We start from the raw sequence: 12,265 nt of genomic DNA, 5'->3' as shown, positions 1-12,265 counted from the left end.
GTGAGGGAGGTGGTGAGGGAGGAGGTGGTGGGGGAGGAGGTGGTGAGGGAGGAGGTCGTGAGTGAGCTGGTGAGGGAGGAGGTGGTGAGTGAGGAGGTGGTGAGAGAGGAGGTGGTGAGGGAGGTGGTGAGGGAGGAGGTGGTGAGGGAGGAGGTGGTGAGGGAGGAGGTGGTGAGGGAAGTTTTGAGGGAGGAGGTGGTGAGGGAGGAGGTGGTGAGGAAAGGAGGTGGTGAGGGAGGTGGTGAGGAAGGAGGTGGTGTGGGAGGTGGTGAGGGAGGAGGTGGTGAGGGAGTAGGAGGTGAGGGAGGAGGTGGTGAGGGAGGTGGTGAGGGAGGAGGTGGTGAGGGTGGAGGTGGTGAGGGAGGAGTTTGTGAGGCAGGTGGTGAGGGATGAGTTGGTGAGGTAGGAGGTGGTGAGGGAGGAGGAGGTGGTGAGGGAGGTGGTGAGGGAGGAGGTAGTGAGGGAGGTGGTGGTGAGGGAGGAGGAGGTGAGGGAGGAGGTGGTGAGGGAGCAGGTGGTGAGGGAGTTGGTGAGGGAGGAGGTAGTGAGGGAGGTGGTGAGGGAGGTGGTGAGTGAGGAGGTGGCGAGGGAGGAGGTGGTGAGGGAGGTGGTGGTGAGGGAGGAGGTGGTGAGGGAGGAGGTGGTGAGGGAGGTGGTGAGGGAGGAGGTAGTGAGGGAGGAGGTGGTGAGGGAGGAGTTTGTGAGGGAGTAGGTGGTGAGGGAGGAGGTGGTGAGGGAGGAGGTGGTGAGGGAGGAGGTGGTGAGGGATGAGGAGGTGAGGGAGGAGGTGGTGAGGGAGGAGGTGGTGAGGGAGGAGGTGGTGAGGGAGGAGGTGAGGGAGGTGGTGAGGGAGGTGGTGAGGGAGGAGGTGGTGAGGGAGGAGGTGGTGAGGGAGGAGGTGGTGAGGGAGGTGGTGAGGGAGGAGGTGGTGAGGGAGGAGGAGGTGGTGAGGGAGGTGGTGAGGGAGGAGGTCGTGAGGGATGTGGTGGTGAGGGAGGAGTTGGTGAGGGAGGTGTTGAGGGAGGAGGTGGTGAGGGAGGTGGTGAGGGAGGAGGTGGTGAGGGAGGAAGTGAGAGAGGTGGTCAGGGAGGTGGTGAGGGAGGTGGTGAGGGAGGTGGTGAGGGAGGAGGTGGTGAGGGAGGAGGTGGTGAGGGAGGTGGTGAGGGAGGTGGTGAGGGAGGTTGTGGTGAGGGTGCAGGTGGTGAGGGAGGTGGTGAGGGAGGAGGTGGTGAGGGACTTGGTGGTGGTGAGGGAGGTGGAGAGGGAGGACGTAGTGAGGGAGGAGGTGGTGAAGGAGGAGGAGGTGAGGGAGTAGGTGGTGAGGGAGGTGGTGGTGAGGGAGGAGGTGGTGAGGGAGGAGGTGGTGAGGGAGGAGGTGGTGAGGGATGAGGAGGTGAGGGAGGAGGTGGTGAGGGAGGAGGTGAGGGAGGAGGTGGTGAGGGAGGAGGTGAGGGAGGTGGTGAGGGACGTGGTGAGGGAGGAGGTGGTGAGGGAGGAGGTGTTGAGGGAGGTGGTGAGGGAGGAGGTGGTGAGGGAGGTGGTGAGGGAGGAGGAGGAGGTGAGGGAGGTGGTGAGGGAGGAGGTGGTGAGGGAGGTGGTGGTGAGGGAGGAGGTTTTGAGGGAGGTGCTGAGGGAGGAGGTGGTGAGGGAGGAGGTGGTGAGGGAGGAGGAGGTGAGGGAGGAGGAGGTGGTGAGGGAGGAGGTGGTGATGGAGGAGCTGGTGAGGGAGTTGGTGAGGGAGGAGGTGGTGAGGGAGGAGGAGGTGGTGAGGGAGGTGGTGAGGGAGGAGGTAGTGAGGGAGGTGGTGGTGAGGGAGGAGGAGGTGAGGGAGGAGGTGGTGAGGGAGCAGGTGGTGAGGGAGTTGGTGAGGGAGGAGGTAGTGAGGGAGGTGGTGAGGGAGGTGGTGAGTGAGGAGGTGGTGAGGGAGGAGGTGGTGAGGGAGGTGGTGGTGAGGGAGGAGGTGGTGAGGGAGGAGGTGGTGAGGGAGGTGGTGAGGGAGGAGGTAGTGAGGGAGGAGGTGGTGAGGGAGGAGGATGTGAGGGAGTAGGTGGTGAGGGAGGAGGTGGTGAGGGAGGAGGTGGTGAGGGAGGAGGTGGTGAGGGATGAGGAGGTGAGGGAGGAGGTGGTGAGGGAGGAGGTGGTGAGGGAGGAGGTGGTGAGGGAGGAGGTGAGGGAGGTGGTGAGGGAGGTGGTGAGGGAGGAGGTGGTGAGGGAGGAGGTGGTGAGGGAGGAGGTGGTGAGGGAGGTGGTGAGGGAGGAGGTGGTGAGGGAGGAGGAGGTGGTGAGGGAGGTGGTGAGGGAGGAGGTCATGAGGGATGAGGTGGTGAGGGAGGAGTTGGTGAGGTAGGAGGTGGTGAGGGAGGAGGAGGTGGTGAGGGAGGTGGTCAGGGAGGAGGTAGTGAGGGAGGAGGTGGTGAGGGAGGAGGAGGTGAGGGAGGAGGTGGTGAGGGAGCAGGTGGTGAGGGAGTTGGTGAGGGTGGAGGTAGTGAGGGAGGTGGTGAGGGAGGTGGTGAGGGAGGAGGTGGTGAGGGAGGAGGTGGTGAGGGAGGTGGTGAGGGAGGAGGTGGTGGGGGAGGAGGTGGTGAGGGAGTTGGTGAGGGAGGTGGTGAGGGAGGAGGTGGTGAGGGAGGAGGTGGTGAGGGAGGAGGTCGTGAGTGAGGTGGTGAGGGAGGAGGTGGTGAGTGAGGAGGTGGTGAGAGAGGAGGTGGTGAGGGAGGTGGTGAGGGAGGAGGTGGTGAGGGAGGAGGTGGTGAGGGAGGAGGTGGTGAGGGAAGTTTTGAGGGAGGAGGTGGTGAGGGAGGAGGTGGTGAGAAAGGAGGTGGTGAGGGAGGTGGTGAGGAAGGAGGTGGTGTGGGAGGTGGTGAGGGAGGAGGTGGTGAGGGAGTAGGAGGTGAGGGAGGAGGTGGTGAGGGAGGTGGTGAGGGAGGAGGTGGTGAGGGTGGAGGTGGTGAGGGAGGAGTTTGTGAGGGAGGTGGTGAGGGAGGAGTTGGTGAGGTAGGAGGTGGTGAGGGAGGAGGAGGTGGTGAGGGAGGTGGTGAGGGAGGAGGTAGTGAGGGAGGTGGTGGTGAGGGAGGAGGAGGTGAGGGAGGAGGTGGTGAGGGAGCAGGTGGTGAGGGAGTTGGTGAGGGAGGAGGTAGTGAGGGAGGTGGTGAGGGAGGTGTTGAGTGAGGAGGTGGCGAGGGAGGAGGTGGTGAGGGAGGTGGTGGTGAGGGAGGAGGTGGTGAGGGAGGAGGTGGTGAGGGAGGTGGTGAGGGAGGAGGTTAGTGAGGGAGGAGGTGGTGAGGGAGGAGGATGTGAGGGAGTAGGTGGTGAGGAGGAGGTGGTGAGGGAGGAGGTGGTGAGGGAGGAGGTGAGGGAGGAGGAGGTGAGGGAGGAGGTGGTGAGGGAGGAGGTGGTGAGGGAGGAGGTGGTGAGGGAGGAGGTGGTGAGGGAGGTGGTGAGGGAGGTGGTGAGGGAGGTGGTGGTGAGGGAGGAGGTGGGTGAGGGAGGAGGTGGTGAGGGAGGTGGTGAGGGAGGTGGTGGTGAGGGAGGAGGAGGTGGTGAGGGAGGTGGTGAGGAGAGGTCGTGAGGGATGTGGTGGTGAGGGAGGAGTTGGTGAGGGAGGTGTTGAGGGAGGAGGTGGTGAGGGAGGTGGTGAGGGAGGAGGTGGTGAGGGAGGAAGTGAGAGAGGTGGTCAGGGAGGTGGTGAGGAGGAGGTGGTGAGGGATGAGGGTGAGAGAGCGAGGTGGTGATGGAGGAGGATGTGGTGAGGGAGGTGGTGCGGGAGGTGGTGAGGGAGGTGGTGAGGGTGGGTGGGAGGGGAGGGTGAGGGAGGAGGTGGTGAGGGACTGGATGGTGGTGAGGGAAGGTGGGAGAGGGAGGACGTTAGATGAGTGAGGAGGTGGTGAAGGAGTTGGTGGGGAGTAGGTGGTGAGGGACGGTGGTGGTGAAGGGAGGAGCGTGGTCGAGGGAGGAGGTCGGTGAGGGAGGAGTGGTGAGGGATGAGGAGGTGAGGGAGGAGGTGGTGAGGAGGAGGAGGTGAGGTGAGGAGGTGGTGAGAGGAGGAGGGTGGTGAGGGAGGGTGGTGAGGGAGGAGGTGGTGAGGGAGGAGGTGTTTGAGGGAGGTGGTGAGGAGGAGGTGGTGAGGGAGGTGGTGAGGGAGAGGAGGTGAGGGAGGCTGGTGAGGGAGGAGGTGGTGAGGGAGGAGGTGGTGAGGGAGGTGTGAGGGAGGAGGTGGTGAGGGAGGAGGTGGTGAGGTAGGAGGTGGTGAGGGAGGTGGTGAGGAAGGAGGTGGTGTGGGAGGTGGTGAGGGAGGAGGTGGTGAGGGAGTAGGAGGTGAGGGAGGAGGTGGTGAGGGAGGTGGTGAGGGAGGAGGTGGTGAGGGTGGAGGTGGTGAGGGAGGAGGTTGTGAGGGAGGTGGTGAGGGAGGAGTTGGTGAGGTAGGAGGTGGTGAGGGAGGAGGAGGTGGTGAGGGAGGTGGTGAGGGAGGAGGTAGTGAGGGAGGTGGTGGTGAGGGAGGAGGAGGTGAGGGAGGAGGTGGTGAGGGAGCAGGTGGTGAGGGAGTTGGTGAGGGAGGAGGTAGTGAGGGAGGTGGTGAGGGAGGTGGTGAGTGAGGAGGTGGTGAGGGAGGAGGTGGTGAGGGAGGTGGTGGTGAGGGAGGAGGTGGTAAGGGAGGAGGTGGTGAGGGAGGTGGTGAGGGAGGAGGTAGTGAGGGAGGAGGTGGTGAGGGAGGAGGATGTGAGGGAGTAGGTGGTGAGGGAGGAGGTGGTGAGGGAGGAGGTGGTGAGGGAGGAGGTGGTGAGGGATGAGGAGGTGAGGGAGGAGGTGGTGAGGGAGGAGGTGGTGAGGGAGGAGGTGGTGAGGGAGGTGGTGAGGGAGGAGGTGGTGAGGGAGGAGTAGGTGGTGAGGGAGGTGGTGAGGGAGGAGGTCGTGAGGGATGTGGTGGTGAGGGAGGAGTTGGTGAGGGAGGTGTTGAGGGAGGAGGTGGTGAGGGAGGTGGTGAGGGAGGAGGTGGTGAGGGAGGAAGTGAGAGAGGTGGTCAGGGAGGTGGTGAGGGAGGTGGTGAGGGAGGTGGTGAGGGAGGAGGTGGTGAGGGAGGAGGTGGTGAGGGAGGTGGTGAGGGAGGTGGTGAGGGAGGTTGTGGTGAGGGTGCAGGTGGTGAGGGAGGTGGTGAGGGAGGAGGTGGTGAGGGACTTGGTGGTGGTGAGGGAGGTGGAGAGGGCGGACGTAGTGAGGGAGGAGGTGGTGAAGGAGGAGGAGGTGAGGGAGTAGGTGGTGAGGGAGGTGGTGGTGAGGGAGGAGGTGGTGAGGGAGGAGGTGGTGAGGGAGGAGGTGGTGAGGGATGAGGAGGTGAGGGAGGAGGTGGTGAGGGAGGAGGTGAGGGAGGAGGTGGTGAGGGAGGAGGTGAGGGAGGTGGTGAGGGACGTGGTGAGGGAGGAGGTGGTGAGGGAGGAGGTGTTGAGGGAGGTGGTGAGGGAGGAGGTGGTGAGGGAGGTGGTGAGGGAGGAGGAGGTGGTGAGGGAGGTGGTGAGGGAGGAGGTGGTGAGGGAGGTGGTGGTGAGGGAGGAGGTTTTGAGGGAGGTGCTGAGGGAGGAGGTAGTGAGGGAGGAGGTGGTGAGGGAGGAGGAGGTGAGGGAGGAGGAGGTGGTGAGGGAGGAGGTGGTGATGGAGGAGCTGGTGAGGGAGGAGGTGGTGAGGGAGGAGGTGAGGGAGGAGGTGGTGAGGGAGGAGGTGGTGGTGAGGGAGGAGGTGGTGAGGGAGGAGGTGGTGAGGGAGGAGGTGGTGAGGGAGAAGATGAGGGAGGTGGTGAGGGAGGAGGAGGTGAGGGAGTATGTGGTGAGGGAGGAGGAGGTGAGGGAGGAGGAGGTGATTGAAGAGGTGAGGGAGGTGTTGAGGGAGGTGGTGAGGGAGGTGGTGAGGGAGGAGGTGGTGAGGGATGAGGTGAGAGAGGAGGTGGTGATGGAGGAGGATGTGGTGAGGGAGGAGGTGAGGGAGGTGGTGAGGGAGGAGGGGGTGAGGGAGGAGGAGGTGAGGGAGGAGGTGGTGAGGGAGGAGGTGGTGAGGGAGGTGGTGAGGGAGGAGGTGGTGAGGGAGGAGGTGGTGAGGGAGTTGGTGAGGGAGGTGGTGAGGGAGGAGGTGGTGAGGGAGGAGGTGGTGAGGGAGGAGGTCGTGAGGGAGGTGGTGAGGGAGGTGGTGGTGAGGGAGGAGGTGGTGAGAGAGGAGGTGGTGAGGTAGGTGGTGAGGGAGGAGGTGGTGAGGGAGGAGGTGGTGAGGGAGGAGGTGGTGAGGGAGGTTGTGAGGGAGGAGGTGGTGAGGGAGGAGGTGGTGAGGGAGGTGGTGAGGAAGGAGGTGGTGAGGGAGGTGGTGAGGGAGGTGGTGAGGGAGGAGGTGAGGGAGGTGGTGGTGAGGGAGGAGGTGGTGAGCGAGGTGGTGAGGGAGGAGGTGGTGAGGGTGGAGGTGGTGAGGGAGGAGGTGGTGAGGGAGGTGGTGAGGGAGGTGTTGGTGAGGTAGGAGGTGGTGAGGGTGGTGGTGGTGAGGGAGGAGGTGGTGAGGGAGGTGGTGAGGGAGGAGGTGGTGAGGGTGGAGGTGGTGAGGGAGGAGGTGGTGAGGGAGGTGGTGAGGGAGGTGTTGGTGAGGTAGGAGGTGGTGAGGGAGGAGGAGGTGGTGAGATTGGTGGTGAGGGAGGAGGTAGTGAGGGAGGAGGTTGTGAGGGAGGAGGAGGTGAGGGAGGAGGTGGTGAGGGAGCAGGTGGTGAGGGAGTTGGTGAGGGAGGAGGTAGTGAGGGAGGTGGTGAGGGAGGTGGTGAGGGAGGAGGTGGTGAGGGAGGAGGTTGTGAGGGAGGTGGTGGTGAGGGAGGAGGTGGTGAGGGAGGAGGTAGTGAGGGAGGAGGTGGTGAGGGAGGAAGAGGTGAGGGAGTAGGTGGTGAGGGAGGAGGTGGTGAGGGAGGAGGTGGTGAGGGAGGAGGTGGTGAGGGAGGAGGAGGTGAGGGAGTAGGTGGTGAGGGAGGAGGTGGTGAGGGAGGAGGTGGTGAGGGAGGAGGTGGTGAGGGATGAGGAGGTGAGTGAGGAGGTGGTGAGGGAGGAGGTGGTGAGGGAGGAGGTGGTGAGGGAGGAGGTTGTGAGGGATGAGGAGGTGAGGGAGGAGGTGGTGAGGGAGGAGGTGAGGGAGGAGGTGGTGAGGGAGGAGGTGAGGGAGGTGGTGAGGGAGGTGGTGAGGGAGGAGGTGGTGAGGGAGGAGGTGGTGAGGGAGGTGGTGAGGGAGGTGTTGGTGAGGGAGGTGGTGAGGGAGGAGGAGGTGGTGAGGGAGGTGGTGAGGGAGGAGGTGGTGAGGAAGGTGGTTGTGAGGGAGGAGGTGGTGAGGGAGGTGCTGAGGGAGGAGGTGGTGAGGGAGGAGGTGGTGAGGGAGGAGGAGGTGAGGGAGGAGGAGGTGAGGGAGGAGGAGGTGGTGAGGGAGGAGGTGGTGAGGGAGGAGGTGGTGAGGGAGGACGTGGTGAGGGAGGAGGTGAGGGAGGAGGTGGTGAGGGAGGAGGTGGTGGTGATGGAGGAGGTAATGAGGGAGGAGGTGGTGAGGGAGGAGGTGGTGAGGGAGGAGGTGAGGGAGGAGGATGTGAGGGAGTATGTGGTGAGGGAGGAGGAGGTGAGGGAGGAGGAGGTGAGGGAAGAGGTGAGGGAGGTGGTGAGGGAGGTGGTGAGGGAGGAGGAGGTGAGGGAGGAGGTGGTGAGGAGGGTGTGAGTGAGGTGGTGAGGGAGGTGGTGAGGGAGGAGGAGGTGAGGGAGGAGGTTGTGAGGGAGGTGGTGAGGGAGGAGGTGGTGAGGGATGAGGTGAGAGAGGAGGTGGTGATGGAGGAGGAGGTGGTGAGGGAGGAGGTGAGGGAGGTGGTGAGGGATTAGGTGGTGAGGGAGGAGGTGGTGAGGGAGGAGGTGGTGAGGGAGGAGGTGGTGAGGGAGGTGGTGAGGGAGGAGGTGGTGAGGGAGGAGGTGGTGAGGGAGTTGGTGAGGGAGGTGGTGAGGGAGGAGGTGGTGAGGGAGGAGGTGGTGAGGGAGGAGTTGGTGAGGGAGGTGGTGAGGGAGGAGGTGGTGAGGGAGGAGGTGGTGAGAGAGGAGGTGGTGAGGGAGGTGGTGAGGGAGCAGGTGGTGAGGGAGGAGGTGGTGAGGGAGGAGGTGGTGTGGGAGGTTGTGAGGGAGGAGGTGGTGAGGGAGGAGGTGGTGAGGGAGGAGGTGGTGAGGGAGGTGGTGAGGAAGGAGGTGGTGAGGGAGGAGGTGGTGAGGGAGTAGGAGGTGAGGGAGGAGGTGGTGAGGGAGGTGGTGAGGGAGGAGGTGGTGAGGGTGGAGGTGGTGAGGGAGGAGGTTGTGAGGGAGGTGGTGAGGGAGGAGTTGGTGAGGTAGGAGGTGGTGAGGGAGGAGGAGGTGGTGAGGGAGGTGGTCAGGGAGGAGGTAGTGAGGGAGGAGGTGGTGAGGGAGGAGGAGGTGAGGGAGGAGGTGGTGAGGGAGCAGGTGGTGAGGGAGTTGGTGAGGGAGGAGGTAGTGAGGGAGGTGGTGAGGGAGGTGGTGAGGGAGGAGATGGTGAGGGAGGAGGTGGTGAGGGAGGTGGTGAGGGAGGAGGTGGTGAGGGAGGAGGTGGTGAGGGAGTTGGTGAGGGAGGTGGTGAGGGAGGAGGTGGTGAGGGAGGAGGTGGTGAGGGAGGAGGTCGTGAGTGAGGTGGTGAGGGAGGAGGTGGTGAGTGAGGAGGTGGTGAGAGAGGAGGTGGTGAGGGAGGTGGTGAGGGAGGAGGTGGTGAGGGAGGAGGTGGTGAGGGAGGAGGTGGTGAGGGAAGTTTTGAGGGAGGAGGTGGTGAGGGAGGAGGTGGTGAGGAAGGAGGTGGTGAGGTAGGTGGTGAGGAAGGAGGTGGTGTGGGAGGTGGTGAGGGAGGAGGTGGTGAGGGAGTAGGAGGTGAGGGAGGAGGTGGTGAGGGAGGTGGTGAGGGAGGAGGTGGTGAGGGTGGAGGTGGTGAGGGAGGAGTTTGTGAGGGAGGTGGTGAGGGAGGAGTTGGTGAGGTAGGAGGTGGTGAGGGAGGAGGAGGTGGTGAGGGAGGTGGTGAGGGAGGAGGTAGTGAGGGAGGTGGTGGTGAGGGAGGAGGAGGTGAGGGAGGAGGTGGTGAGGGAGCAGGTGGTGAGGGAGTTGGTGAGGGAGGAGGTAATGAGGGAGGTGGTGAGGGAGGTGGTGAGTGAGGAGGTGGTGAGGGAGGAGGTGGTGAGGGAGTTGGTGGTGAGGGAGGAGGTGGTTAGGGAGGAGGTGGTGAGGGAGGTGGTGAGGGAGGAGGTAGTGAGGGAGGAGGTGGTGAGGGAGGAGGATGTGAGGGAGTAGGTGGTGAGGGAGGAGGTGGTGAGGGAGGAGGTGGTGAGGGAGGAGGTGGTGAGGGATGAGGAGGTGAGGGAGGAGGTGGTGAGGGAGGAGGTGGTGAGGGAGGAGGTGGTGAGGGAGGAGGTGAGGGAGGTGGTGAGGGAGGTGGTGAGGGAGGAGGTGGTGAGGGAGGAGGTGGTGAGGGAGGTGGTGAGGGAGGAGGTGGTGAGGGAGGAGGAGGTGGTGAGGGAGGTGGTGAGGGAGGAGGCCATGAGGGATGTGGTGGTGAGGGAGGAGGTGGTGAGGGAGGTGCTGAGGGAGGAGGTGGTGAGGGAGGAGGAGGTGAGGGAGGAGGAGGTGAGGGAGGAGGAGGTGGTGAGGGAGGAGGTGGTGAGCGAGGAGGTGAGGGAGGAGGTGGTGGTGAGGGAGGAGGTGGTGAGGGAGGAGTTGGTGAGGGAGGAGGAGGTGAGGGAGGAGGTGAGGGAGGTGGTGAGGGAGGAGGTGGTGAGGGAGGTCGTGAGTGAGGTGGTGAGGGAGGAGGTGGTGAGGGAGGTGGTGAGGGAGGAGGTGGTGAGGGAGGAGGTGGTGAGGGAGGTCGTTAGTGAGGTGGCGAGGGAGAAGGTAGTTAAGGAGGTGGTGTGGGAGGAGGTAGTGAGTGAGGTGGCGAGGGAGTTGCTGGTGGGCAGATCAGGGAGAGGGTGATCCATTTCCCACCTAACGCCCACGCGTCCCCACCACCCCACCCAACGCCCACGCCGCCCCACCACCCCCCCAACGCCCACGCTGCCCCACCACCCCACCCAACGCCCACGCCGCCCCACCACCCCCCCAACGCCCACGCTGCCCCACCACCCCACCCAACGCCCACGCCGCCCCACCACCCCCCCAACGCCCACGCTGCCCCACCACCCCACCCAATGCCCATGCTGCCCCACCACCCCACCCAACGCCCACGCCGCCCCACCACCACTCCGCCCAACACCCGCGCCGCCCCACCACCCCACCCAACGCCCACGCCGCCCCACCACCCCACCCAACGCCCACGCTGCCCCACCACCCCACCCAACGCCCACGCCGCCCCACCACCCCACCCAACGCCCACGCCGCCCCACCACCCCACCCAACGCCCACGCCGCCCCACCACCCCCCCAACGCCCACGCCGCCCCACCACCCCACCCAACGCCCACGCCGCCCCACCACCCCACCCAACGCCCACGCTGCCCCACCACCCCACCCAACGCCCACGCCGCCCCACCAGCCCACCCAACGCCCACGCTGCCCCACCACCCCACCCAACGCCCACGCCGCCCCACCACCCACCAACGCCCACGCCGCCCCACCACCCCGTCCAACGCCCACGCCGCCCCACCACCCACCAACGCCCACGCCGCCCCACCACCCACCAACGCCCACGCCGCCCCACCACCCCCCAACGACCACGCCGCCCCACCACCCCGCCCAACGCCCACGCTGCCCCACCACCCCACCCAACGCCCACGCCGCCCCACCACCCACCCAACACCCACGCTGCCCCACCACCCCACCCAACGCCCACGCCGCCCCACCACCCCGCCCAACGCCCACGCCGCCCCACCACCCCGCCCAACGCCCACGCCGCCCCACCACCCACCCAACACCCACGCCGCCCCACCACCCCACCCAACACCCACGCCGCCCCACCACCCCGCCCAATGCCCACGCCACCCCACCACCCCGCCCAACGCCCACGCCGCCCCACCATCCCACCCAACGCCCACGCCGCCCCACCACCCCACCCAACGCCCACGCCGCCCCACCACCCCACCCAACGCCCACGCTGCCCCACCACCCCACCCAACGCCCACGCCGCCCCACCACCCACCAACGCCCACGCTGCCCCACCACCCCGCCCAACGCCCACGCCGCCCCACCACCCCACCCAACGCCCACCCCGCCCCCCCCCCCCAACCCCGGCGACCCCAGCGGGCACCCTGACCTTTGTAGGTCATGACCCCCAGGCCGACCCCGGCCTTGCTGAGCCGGCGGAGACCCTCGGGCTGGAGGGTCAGGTCGCCGCAGTAGTAGAGTCGGGCCACGAAGAGCCGGAGGCGCAGGTTGGGCCAGGCCCGCAAGAACTCCACCACCCGCAGGGCGCACTCATAGCAGGGGCTCCAGGAGCTGAACCAGGTCAGCCGGTAGGTGCGCTCGGGGTTGAGGTCCCAGCCCCTCAGATAGTGCAGGAAGACCATCTCGGCGTGGAGACCCGGCTTGTTCCTGAGGAAGCCAAAGTCGAGCGAGCTGGAGGTGGCGCTGTCCCTCCTCTTCACAATGTAGCACATGTAAGTCTCGTGTCGACCCTTCGCCCACCTCACGTTCTTAAAGTGGTAGATGAACGTCTTCTTAGTCATCAGGCAACTGCGGGTCAAACCGGAGGAAGCAGGTTAGAGGCAGAGTCAATCCCCCCTCGACACCGTCCCCCATCAAACACTCCCAGGACAGGGACAGCACGGGGTTAGATACAGAGTAAAGCTCTCTCTACACCGTCCCCATCAAACACTCCCAGGACAGGGACAGCACGGGGTTAGATACAGAGTAAAGCCCCCTCTACACCGTCCCCATCAAACACTCCCAGGACAGGTACAGCACGGGGTTAGATACAGAGTAAATCTCCCTCTACACCGTCCCCATCAAACACTCCCAGGACAGGTACAGCACGGGGTTAGATACAGAGTAAATCTCCCTCTACACCGTCCCCATCAAACACTCCCAGGACAGGTACAGCACGGGGTCACCAACCTAGGAACAGAAAGCAGCCAATCAGGTCCAGAGTGTTATACAAAAAGCTACCACCAGGAGGTATCACCACTTCATAGCCAGTGTGTAATACTGTAACTCCCCCTCCAGGGTGCAGCATTTCACTGGGAGCCGGGTGTAATACTGTAAAGCACCCTCTAGGGGGCAACTTTGCAGCGGGCGCCTGTTGTAATAC

General features: G+C 65.3%; 1 protein-coding gene across 1 annotated transcript; it reads right to left on the bottom strand.

The window, feature by feature from the left end:
* Positions 1–11,272: 11,272 nt before the first annotated feature.
* On the bottom strand, positions 11,273–11,684 carry aicda (activation-induced cytidine deaminase; the record flags this gene model as incomplete). Its single annotated transcript, XM_041182564.1, has 1 exon — positions 11,273–11,684. A coding segment is annotated over exon 1 (412 nt), but the record flags the coding sequence as incomplete, so codon positions are not given.
* Between the last annotated feature and the right edge of the window lie 581 nt (positions 11,685–12,265).

The sequence above is a fragment of the Carcharodon carcharias genome, unplaced genomic scaffold, assembly GCF_017639515.1.
Source record: "Carcharodon carcharias isolate sCarCar2 unplaced genomic scaffold, sCarCar2.pri scaffold_1086_ctg1, whole genome shotgun sequence".
Lineage (NCBI taxonomy): Eukaryota > Metazoa > Chordata > Chondrichthyes > Lamniformes > Lamnidae > Carcharodon > Carcharodon carcharias.
Note: the sequence above shows the minus strand (reverse complement) of the source record. Positions and strands in the feature narration are given on the sequence as shown.